The 12,208-nt window shown below is 42.8% G+C and overlaps 2 protein-coding genes across 2 annotated transcripts in view; both read left to right on the top strand.

Annotated features, from left to right (window-relative positions):
• Positions 1-12,208, top strand: part of LOC121919807 (protein FAM71C-like) — a 1,121,343-nt gene that overhangs the window by 989,832 nt on the left and 119,303 nt on the right. The gene's annotated exons all lie outside the window — the stretch shown is intronic.
• SCARA5 (scavenger receptor class A member 5) overlaps positions 1-12,208 on the top strand; it is a 165,979-nt gene that overhangs the window by 84,866 nt on the left and 68,905 nt on the right. Inside the window, exons 4-5 of the mRNA XM_042448836.1 lie at positions 2,117-2,791; positions 7,477-7,557. Of these exons, the coding sequence (XP_042304770.1) occupies positions 2,117-2,791; positions 7,477-7,557 (756 nt within the window). The remainder of the gene's footprint in view (positions 1-2,116; positions 2,792-7,476; positions 7,558-12,208) is intronic.

Genomic DNA, 12,208 nt, shown 5'->3' with positions numbered 1-12,208 from the left:
GATGTATTTATATCCCGCCTCTCTACAAAATGCAATCGTGGCGACTTACACGGTTAAAATATACAGCCCAAAGCCTCAACCACCCCCCTTAAAATACAATTAAACAATGTGGAATGTAAAACATAAAACATACTTAAAAACAATATACTGTGGTGAAGTCAGAGGTCAGCAATTAGATTTTCAATAATAATAATAATAATAATAATAATAATAATAATAATAATAATAATAATAATACAATAATAATAATAAATATAGGAGGGAGGGCGGCTACCTGGCTTGGCAAGATGACATGCAAAATGGATCTGGGAGTCCTAGTAGACCACAAGTTGAACATGAGCCAACAGGGGGATGCAGCAGCCAAACAGGAATCAATAGAAGTTTAGTGTCTAGATCAAGGGAAGTCATAGAATTATAGAACTGGAAGAGACCCCAAGGGCCATCCAGTCCAACCCCCTTCTGCCCTGCAGGAATTCTCAATCAAAGCATCCCTGACAGATGCTCATCCAGCCTCTAAATAAAGACCTCCAAGGAAGGAGACTCCACTATTCTCCATTGAAGGAGTGTGTTCCATTGTCAAACAGCTCTTACTGTCAGGAAATTCCTCCTAATGTTGAGCTGGAATCTCTTTTCCTGGAGCTGGCATCCATTGTTCCATTGTGTCCTATTCTCTAGAGCATCAGAAAACAAGCTTGCTCCCTCCTCAATACGACATCTCTTCAAGTATTTAAACAGGGCTATCATATCACCTCTTAACTTTCTCTTCTCCAGGCTAAACCTACTCAGCTCCCTAAGTCATTCCTCATAAAGCATGGTTTCCAGACCCTTCACCATTTTGGTGGCCTTCCTTTGGACGCATTCCAGTTTCTCAACATCCTTTTTCAGTTGTGGTGCCCAGAACTGGACACAGTATTCCAGGTGGGGCCTGACCAAAGCAAAATAGAGTGGTACTTTGTCTTCCCTTGATCTGCACAATATTCTCGTATTGATGCAGTAGAATCATATTTCTCAAGCATAGTTCTCCTCATAGGACATAGTTCACAGACCCTCCAATACATATTAAATCAATACATATCAAATTAATAAATCAATTCATATCAATACAGTCAGCCCTTTGTATCCATGGATTTTTTTTATCCGTGGATTCAAGCATCCACAGCTTGAAAATATTCAAAAAAGTAGAAATTCCTAATAGCAAACCTTGATTTTCTATTTTGTACTAGAGACATCATTTTCCTTTCCCATTTTATTTAATGGGACTTGAGCATCCATGCCTTTTGTTATCCACGGGGGGTCCTGGAATCAAACCCCAGCAGATACCAAGGGACAACTGTACATTGTCAATACAAGTATAGATCTGGATTGAGGGACGTAATAGTACCACTCTGTTCAACTTTGGTCAGCTCTCCCTTGGAATATTTTGTCCAGTTCTGAGCACCATAATTCAAAAAGATATGGACAAGCTGGAGCATGACCACAGGAGGGCAACCAAAATGGTGAAGAGTCTGGAAACCACCAAGCCCTATGAGGAGAGACTTAGGGAGCTGGATATGTTTAGTTGGAGAAGAGAAGATTAAAAGGTGATATAATAGCCCTGTTCAAATATTTGAAGGGTTGTCAGAGTAAAGATGGAGCAAGCTTGTTTTCTGCTGCTCCAGAGAATAGGACAGAACAATGGATGCAAGCTCCAGGAAAAGACCTTCCACCTAAACATTGGGAGGAACTTCCTGACAGTGAGAACTGGTCCACAGTGGAAGACACTGGTCCCTTGGCAAGTGGTGGAGTCTCCTTCTTTGGAGGTTTTAAAACAGAGGCTGAATGGCCATCTCTTGGGGATTCTTTGATTATATGTGTGGGTTTGCTATGGCCATCCTCTGAGGTTGAGAGAGTGTCACTTTTCCAAGGCCAGCTAGTGGGTGTCCACGGCTGAGGCGGGATTCTAACCTTGGTCTCCTCAGTCTTAGTCCAACACTCAAACCATCATTCCATGCTGGCTCAGGTGGAAATGTGCATAGGCTTTTCTATTCATGTTGTCCTAGTTTTCTGCCCTGGTAGTGTGGAATGGGTTTTCTATTTTTTCCCAGTTTGAGATGTCGTCTCCTTCTCTCCTTCCCAGTTTCCCGGCCTCAGAGTTCCCCAGAGGATCTCAAAGCACTGACTGGGAATGTGAACCGGTTGAACGAAACCTTCCGAGATCTTCAGATGAAGGCGATGCAGCAGCCCTTGAAAGGGGAGTTCCTGGACCACATCTGGCGCTTGCAGGACCTCCTTCAGAACCACTCCGACTCTCTTTTGGTGATGACTGGATCTCTCCAGAAACTGGAAGGGGCTCTTGGGAGCTTGCAAGCCCAGGCGGCTCAGACGGACAGGGTCATTTTGGGCCTGCGGGACAGCCTGAACCAGCAGAGTGATGTGGCACAGATGGAGATATACAGACTCTCGGTGGAGGGGAACAGCAGCCGCCTCCTCTTGAAGCACCATGAGGGTGTCTTGGCAGAGCTGGCCTCCCACGTGGAAAGCCTGAATGACCAGTTGACCGAAGTGGGAGGTGAGGTGGGCAGCATGAACCGGACTCTGTCCTACGACGTGGGCATCCATCACACCCGTATCCAGGACCTCCAGGTCTTGATCAGCAATGCCACCGAGGATGCGCGGCAGATGCGCCTGGTCCACATTGCCATGGAGCAGCAGCTGAAACATGAGTTGGCCATCTTAAACAACGTCACCGAAGACCTCAGGCTCAAAGATTGGGAACATTCCGTCGCCTTGAGAGACATCTCAGTAATACGAGGTACGGGGATGCAGCGAAACTCAAGGGCAGTGATTCCCAAACTTTGGTCCTCCAAATGTTTTGTACTTCAGCTCCCAACATTTCTGACTTCTGGCCAGGTAGACTGAGGCTTCTGGGAGTTGAAGTCCAAAACACTTGGAACACTCAAGTTTGGGAATCATTGCTGTAGGGTCATCATCATACAAGTTGAGTCTCCCTTATCTCCCTTATGCTGGGGACCAGAAATGTTTTAGATTTTGGATTTTTATTTGGATTTTGGAATATTTATATACATTACGTACATACATATACATTAGCTGCCTTGAGTCCCTATACAAGGAGGAATGCGGGGTGTAAAATGATGATGATGATGATGATGATGATGATGATGATGATGATGATGATGGCAACATATCTTGGAGATGGGACACAAGTCTAAACATGAAATTCATCTATGCTCCATAAGCCAATATGGTGTATTGATTTGAGCGCTGGACTATGTCTTTGTAGACCAGGGTTCAAACCAGGTTTGACCATGGAAAAACCCACTGGGTGACCTTGGCAAGTCACACTCTCTCAGCCTAAGAGGATGGCTATTGCAACCTCCCTCTGAAAAAAGTTTGTTAAGAAAACCTGTGGTAGGTTGTCTTAGGGTCACCAGAAGTCGGAAATAACTTGAAAGCACACAGCAACAGCAAAAACAACAATGTACGCTTTATACACATAGCCTGAAGGTAATTTTATACATAATATTTTTATTAATGTTGTGCATGAAACAAAGTTTGTGTACGCTGAACCATCAGAAAGCAAAGGTGTCACTATCTCAGCCCCCAATGTGAAGGATTTTGGATTTTAGAATATTTCAAATATTTCAAATTTTGGAATTCCAGATAAGACAGACTCAAACTGTACCCGAGGCTCTGGATTAATTGAGCATCATATAGTTAAAATATTTCATCTATGCCAGGAACGGACATCTTTGTAAATTATGCTGCCATAGCAAATAATGAATAATTTTATCATTCTTCTCCCTATTATGGGAAAGTCCTCAAAACTATGCAGTTTTCAAGGATGTGTTTGTAGTATGGCGCTTATGGGTGGGGGCAAATGTGCATTTTCATTGTTTTTTGTTACAGAAAATCACATTTGCTATGCAAAAAAAGCCACATTTTGGTGTTTTGGAATGGATTCGGTCCACCACCCAATTATAAATCCACCTAATCATTTCCGTCTTTTTTCTCTTCTCTTCTATTTATTTAATAATATGAATATAAAAAAACACATCAATACATACACAAAACACATCAAAGCAAATACAAAAGACATCAAAACAAATAAGACAACAGTTAAACTTCCTGAGTCCAGTATAGGTTTGTTCTCTCTTCCACTTTTGAATCCATATGCTTCTATCCAGATTATAATTTCATCAATTCTTCATCTCCTTATCATATTATAGTGAATTACATCATCATATTGCCTCTACATTCATCTGTATCATAGAAATCATAATTACCTTTTACATATAGCGCAAATATTTATTCTAAAACAAAAGCCTTCAGCATTGAATCATTTCTTGGTGAAGCTGCCCAATTTAGTTTGACCAAGGAGCTGAATCTGGAGTTTGTGTTAGCGTAAAACAGGGATACTCTTTAGGGAGAGGTGAGCAACTCTGTGTCAGTTTTGCATTTTGCATCACAAACCCATTTGATCCTCTTTCTGCAAGTAATAGATCATGACACAAGGTAACACAAGAGTTGTTGTAAATATGTGAAGGACTGTCATGGAAGTGATGGAGCAAGCTTTTTTTCTGCTGCTCCAGGGACTAGGACACAAACCAATGGACAGTTGTAACTGGTTTTGAGTCCTGAACTGGGGAAAAAGTTGGATACGGTATAAATAAACATCATCATTATCATCGAATCTAATCATGGAATTGAAAGGGCCCACAAAAGCCATATACTCCAGCCTCTTGCCATGCAGGAATCCACAACTACCAAAAGATGACCATTGTTTAAAGACCTCCAAAGCTGGAGAGTCCATCGCTCTCCAAAGCAATCTCTTCCGCTGTTGCACCACTTTTACAGTAATTTTTTAAAAAAGTTCTTCCTAATATTTCAGTGGAATCTCTTTTCTTGTAATTTGAATCCATTGGTTTGTGTTCATTGATTTGCGTCCATCGTCCCCACCATACAGAGGTCTTTGGTTTTGGTCCTGATATACTCTTGACCTGGCAACCATAATTCCAGCAAAACTGGGTGCCATTCGGAGAGAAGGATCCAGATTGTATTGGGAAATGGGGACCAGCTCCCCAAAATGATTTCCGTTAGACGAGGGCACGGGTTCCTTCTTGGAGAAGGCAGCTGAGCTCCCTAAATCTCCACATGACGTTCCATAAAGTTGTATAAAGTTCCTGCAAAGGTTGCAAGCAAGAATGCGCCTGAAAGGAGAAGTGTGTATCCATCCAAACTAATGCCTCAATCGTCCTCTGAGGCTGAGAGAGTATGACTTGCCTAAGGATACCCAGTGGGTTTCCAAGACTGAGCAGGGATTCAAAGCCTGATCGCCCAGTGCTCACACCACTACACCACGGTGGCTCTTAGACTTACAGTGACCCCCCCTTAGGGTTTTCTTGACAAGATTTCTTCAGAGGGGTTTTGCCTTTGCTCTCCCCTGGGGCTGAGAGAGTGGGGCTTCCTTAAGGTCAAAGAGTTGTGCATCTCATGCCATCACATGTTGTTGTGTGCCTTCAAGTCATACCCAACTTATGGCAACCCTAAGGTGAATGTATCACAAGGTTTTCTTGGCAAGACTTGTTCAGAGGGGGGTTTCCCTTTGCCTTCCTCTGCAGTTGAGAGCATGACTTGCGCAAGATCACCCAATAGGTTGCCATGTTTGAATGGAGATTTGAACCCTGGTTTTCCAGAATCCAACACTCAAACCATTATACCACTAAAATGCATCAGTGAGACCTTTATCGGCCAAACGAAATGCACAATATACTTGTTGCAAGCACTGTGACTCTTAGACGTATGGTGACACTCTGCTCTCACTAGGTCCATCTTCTCTCTTCCTTTGTAGACTAGATGGTCCTAGAGCTTTCTTGGCACAATTTCTTTAGGGGTGGGTTGTCTTGGACATCCTTTGAGAGAGTGTGACTTCTCCAGGATCACCCAATGTGATCTATGGCCAAGTGTGAATTTGAACCCTGGTCTCCTGAAGTCCTACTCCTCCAACACTCAGATCACAAGACCTGTTTTCACTCATTAAATGGTCCAAATCCTTCAGAAAGAGAGAAGTGAGATGGACCTAGTGAGAGCAGACTGTCACTATTTTCCCATCTTAGGAGAAAGGCATCAAATAAATAAATAAATAAATAACAGGTTAAGTCCCAAAGTCCAAAATCCTCCAAAATCCTCCACATGGGAGGCTGAGATAGTGATGCCTTTGCTTTCTGATGGTTGGATGTACACAAACTTTTTCTCATGCAAAAATTTATTATTAAAATTATTATTAAAAATTTTGTGTATAAAATTACTTTCAGTCTATGTGTATCGGGTGTATATGAAACGTGAATGAATATTGTGATTAGACTTGGGTCTCATCTCTCAGACGTCTTGTTCTGTATATGCAAATATTCCAAAATCTGAAGAAATCTGAAATCCAAAATGCTTCTGGTCTCAAGCATTTCAGATAAAGGAATCCCAACCTGCATTATTCTTATTATTGGATTCAGAGTCCACCTGATGTTAGTGACTAGATTTTGGAGCCATCAATAAATTCTGTCCATGAATCAATGGAGAAATCAATGAGGTATTGTTCAATAATGTGGCATGTTTCCTGAAAAGTTGCTTTTCTTAATGCAGGCATCTATTGTGCTCCTATCTGGAGCAATTTATTCAGATATCTAGTCAGTCACTTCAGAAGTCCTCCCAGAGCATCTGATAGGATTCTGACTTGTTTTTAAAAAATCTATATTTATATTTATACATACACACCCACTGGGTGACCTTGGACAAATCACACTCTCTCAGCCTCAGAAGATGGCAATGCCAAACTCCTCTGAAGAAACTTGCCAAGAAAACCCTGTGATAGGTTTGCTTTAGGATCGCCATAAGTCAGAAACGACTTAAAGGCACACAACAACAACAACAACAAACATAATAAATAATAAATGCAGTACTTGTGTGGAGGGTGACATTGTGTAACCGAACACACATCATCATGCATAACCCCGCGCGCAGTGGCACCAATGCCTCTTCTGCATTCTTGAATGGTTTAAAAAGATTTCGGTTCCATGGGTAGTTTAAAGTATATATGTACCCCCCAAAAAATATTGAAAGTTATTTCTTACGTTGTTATAGGTGCTTTTTTTCTGCCCTTGTGTTAATTCCCCCCCCCCATAATTCTATTATTATACGAGTCTATTAATTTTGCTTACATTTGTACTCCTTACCACATTGTCTATTTGTTTTAAATGTAAATTTTAAAAAGATAAAAGCCCAAGCCCCATGAAAATCCCCTTTGGCTGCATAAATTATAAGCCAAAGGAAAGAGAGAAGAAAAGGGGGCCAAGTGAACTTCCCATGGGAAGGATTCCACAACCAGAGAGCAGTCCCCAAGAAGGGTGTCCTCTCCAAATGGAGCTGCAACGATGGTGTGGATGAGAGAACATGAAGCCACTCAGCATCTCTATTCTTTCCTTCTAGGGCCTCCGGGACCGAAAGGAGAACAAGGCAACGAAGGGATGGAGGGCGAACCTGGACCTCCCGGCTTACCTGGACTGCAAGGTAAGTGCATCATTGCAGAATGCTAAATCTTTGTTCATGGGGAAGCTAACTTTTTAACCAGGTTAGACCAGCATGTGAAGCATCTGCCTCAACAGGATGCTAGAGAAAGGGAACAAGGGCAGGAGGCAAGGGAGGGGCAGTGGAATGTGCCATGTCAGTAGGGTTTGTAAATCTGCTCTGGGTTTGAGTCTGAACTCTTAAAAAGTTATCCATGGCGTGTTACAGATGTGCCAAAGCGGCGTAGTAGCGTTGACTCAGTGCGTATTAGGGTTGAGAAGGGGCGTCCCATCCGGACGCCCCTAACCCTAATACAGACCGAGTCCGTACAAAATGGTGGCACCCATTCCACACGGGCGCCGCCATCTTGATGTAGCGTACGCATTGCGTCCGCACATCGTGTGGCGCATATGATGCCACGAGTGCACCATTGGCGCCTCACGGCATCATAATTGTGCCACAAAGAGAAGTGCCATTTTGGGGCTTCGTTTTGCTCCGTGAGGGAGTCGCACGGTTTGACTGCTGCAGCTCCTTCGCAGAGCAACCAGCAGCACCAGCAGACCGCCGCTTTTAGGCAGTCTGTAACGCTCCCAAGATACCCAACCCTATCCTCCAAATAGCTTGAATTCCTTGTACAATGCAGGCCACGTTGGCTGTGGGGACTCAGGGGTTTTAGTGAAAAAAAGAAGCGTTTTACAAGCTCTGGATTGGGCTTGGATTGAGCAGTCATCTGTTGTTGATGACAGTCTTATTGTCTGTTGTTGTTCCCTGCCTCAGTCCATGGGGAGAGAAATAAATATCATCATCATCTAACCTTGTTAAAAAGTTAGCTTCCCCATGCACAAAGGGATAGCATTCAGGTTTAAATCTTAATCAGTGGCTTGGATGAAAGAATAGAGGGCATGCTTATCAAATTTGCAGATGACACCAAACTAGGAGGAGTAGCTAATACTCCAGAGGACAGGATCAAAATTCAAAATGACCTGAATAGACTAGAAAGCTGGGCCAAAGCTAACAAAATGAAATTCAACACAGAGAAACTGAAGGTACTGTACTTAGGAAGAAAAAATAAAATGCATAGATATAGGATAGGGGACACCTGGCTTAAGGAGACCTATACATGTGAAACGGATCTAGGAGTCCCAAGTAGACCACAAGTTGAACATGATGCGATGCGGCAGCTAAAAAGGCCAATGCGATTCTAGGCTGCATCAATAGAAGTATAGTGTCTAGATGAAGGGAAGTCATAGTGCCACTCTATTCTGCTCTGGTCAGGCCCCACCTGAAATATTGTGTCCAGTTCTGGGCACCACAATTTAAAAAGGATGTTGAGAAACTGGAGCCATGTGTCCAAAGGAGGGCGACTAAAATGGTGAAGGGCCTGGAAACCATAAAGCCCTATGCGGAGAGACTTAGGGAACTGGGCATGTTTAGCCTGGAGAAGTGAAGGTTTAAGTATTTGAAGAGGTGTCATCTTGGGGATGGAGCAAGCTTGTTTTCTGCTGCTCCAGAGAATAGTACATGGAACAATGGATCCAGGCTACAGGAAAAGAGATTCCACCTAAATATTAGGAAGAACTGATGGTAAGAGCTCTTGGATAGTGCAAGATGCTTCCTTGGAGTGTGGTGGAGTCTTCTTCTTTGGAAGTTTTTAAGCAGAGGCTGGATGCACACCTCTCCAGGAGAAGAGATTCCACCTCAACATTAGGAGGAACTTCCTGACAGTAAGGGCTGTTCGAGAGTGGAACACACTCCTTCTTCAGAGCGTTCTAGAGTCTCCTTCCTTGGAGGACTTTAAACAGAGGCTGGATAGCCATCTATCAGGGATGCTTTGATTGTGAGTTCCTGCATGTCAGAATGGGGTTGGGCTATATGGCCTTGGCGTCTTTTCCAACTCTATGATTCAATGTTTCTGTTCTGTGACTCTCAAGGGTGCTTTTATTGTGTATTCCTGTAGGGGTTTGGACTGGATTGCCCTTGTGGTCTCTTCCAGTTCTATGATGCTATGATTCTGTAATTCTAAATCTTTATGTGGTGTTTGGTGGAGGTTTGCTGCTATCCTTGACTTCATCTTTTGGTGCCTCCACTGATGAGGCCTTACTAGTCTTGACTATGGTTGTTCCAACCGGTGACCACAGTGGCTCACTATACCACAGTTATGTACAGAGATATCCCGTTATTCAAAAAATGGCTTCTCTGCGAATGCTTCATTGACAGAAGAAAAGCGGGAAGCCTCAGTGACGTTTTAGAACCAGGACAGACGGTCCCACCTTTGCGCTTCTGCAACATTTCAGCAACGTTTCACCCACGTAAGTGCCTCCATGTGATAAGGTCTCTAGAGTTAGAAGGGGCCCCAAAGGCCATCCCCTTCTGCCATGCAGAAAGACACCATCCAAACCCTCCTGACAGATGGCCATCCAGCCTCTGCTTAAAAACCTCCAAAGAAGGAGACTCCACCACAATTTTCAAGGGAGTGTTCTCCACTGCCAAAAAGCTCTTACCGTCAAGAAGTTCTTCCTAATGTTTAGGTGGAATCTTTTTCCCTCTAGTTTGCACCAATTGCTCTGTGCCAATTCCCTTTCTTTTTTTCATTTGATTTTTTTCATTGAAACAAACACAAGACTGCTTTTTCAACCCCACTGTTTTTGAAAGGGGCTCTTGCGGAGGGTCTGAAGTTTACCAAACAGCTGACTCTTGGACAGGAAACAAAAAGGTTGGTTTTAGCTGCATGAACGCAAATGCATCATCTGCACAGAACAAGAAGCTCAGGCCATGTGTGTCAGTGTGTGCATTTGAATTTGCCAGGGCTTTAGAACAATTTTGTGGGTTCTCTGAACAAGCCTCTTAAGGTTTCAGGAAACCATTTCCCCCCTGCATTGAAACCACTGTTTGTAGAGGGAAATTAAATCAAAGCCCCGAAGGCAAAACTGAGTTTTCTGGCTAAATGGAAGATTATTTTAGATCTGTTCTAAAAGCATTTGGCTTGAAGGATGGAGAGCCATGGTGAACTACCTTGGATTATGAGCAAGAGATGTTGAGGAGCATCCTGCCATATTTTATTTTATTCTATTCTATTCTATTGTATTCTATTTTATTTTATTTATATCCAGCCTTTCTTCCAGTTTGGGAATCTGCAGTTTTGCAATAGATCCAAATGAAAAGCTTATTATACAAAGTTTTTAAAAAAAACAACTGTGAAATAATGCTGTGAAAAGCACAAAACCAAAGGGATTTAAAACACACTTAGCACGTAATGGCCGAAAGTCTGTGTCACCAGACACAACTATGACAATTGAGCCCCATCACTGTAGCTATGTGTGATGACCCTTATTTTTCAACATTTTTAATTATGATTTAGAGGTGGAGGGAATCCTTACCACATTTGCAGATGGACACAAAACTGGGAAGGATGGCTAACCCCTTCGGAAAAGAGGCCCAGAATTCTAAATGATTTCAATAAACTAGAAAATTGGGCAGAATATAATAAAATGAATTTCATTTGAGATAAATGCAAAATTCTACATTTAGGGCGCAACAACCAAATGCATAGCTATAGGATGGTGGATGTTTGGCTCAGTAGTGCTACAAGTAAAAAGCACCCTGAGGCTTGCCATTAGCAACAGAAACAATATACATGCAAATTCACCCCTGCTTTTCCAGGTCACACATTATATACACCCAAGTCCTTTCCAGGCAAAGCATTCTCTGAAAATGCCAGCCACAGATGCTGGCGAAACGTCAGGAAGAAACTTTTCTGGAACATGGCCACATAGTCCGAAAAACCCACAAAAATCACCTTGAGATTACTGTTGACCATAAATCAAACACAAGCCAGCAATGTGATGCTGCAGCAAAGAAAACGAATGCTATCTTAGCCTGCATTAATAGAAGCATAATTTCCAAGTCAAGGGAAGTAATAGTCCCACGATATTCTTCTCTGGTCAGGCTCCATTTGGAGTCCTGCATTCAATTCTAGGTGCCTCATTTCAAGAAAGATGCAGACAAGTTGGAGCAGGTTGAGAGAAGGGTGACAAGGATGATAAAAGGGATGGAGACCAAAACATATGAGGAGGGATTGAAGTATCTGGGCTTGTTCAGTTTGGTGGAGAAAAGGCTCATGGCATGCTCACATTCTTTAAATACTTCAAGGGCTGCCACAAGGAGGAGGTTGAAGGTGTGTTCTCTGCTGCCTCGGGATTAGGACCAGGACTAATGGTTTGACATTACAAGAGGACAATTTTAGGTTGAACATTAGGAGGAACTTCTTGACAGCTTGAAAGGATGTAGGAATCTTGCTAGCAGACCACAAGCTGAACATGAGCCAGCAGTGCAATGCGGCAGCTAAAAAGGCCAATGCGATTTTAGGCTGCATCAATAGACGTATAGTCTCTAAACCAAGGGAAATAATAGTGCCACTCTATTCTGCTTTAGTCAGTCCCCACCTGGAAGACTGTGTCCAGTTCTGGGCACCACAATTCACAAAAGATGTTGAAAAGCTGGAATGTGTCCAGAGGAGGGCAACCAAAATATTGAAGACCCTGGAAATTGTAAAGCCATACAAGGAGAGACTTAGGGAGCTGGGGATGTATAGCCTGGAAAAGAGAATCATAGAATCATAGAATCATAGAATCATAGAGTTGGAAGAGACCACTAG

The sequence above is a fragment of the Sceloporus undulatus genome, chromosome 1 (assembly GCF_019175285.1).
Source record: "Sceloporus undulatus isolate JIND9_A2432 ecotype Alabama chromosome 1, SceUnd_v1.1, whole genome shotgun sequence".
In the NCBI taxonomy this organism is placed as follows: domain Eukaryota; kingdom Metazoa; phylum Chordata; class Lepidosauria; order Squamata; family Phrynosomatidae; genus Sceloporus; species Sceloporus undulatus.
Note: the sequence above shows the minus strand (reverse complement) of the source record. Positions and strands in the feature narration are given on the sequence as shown.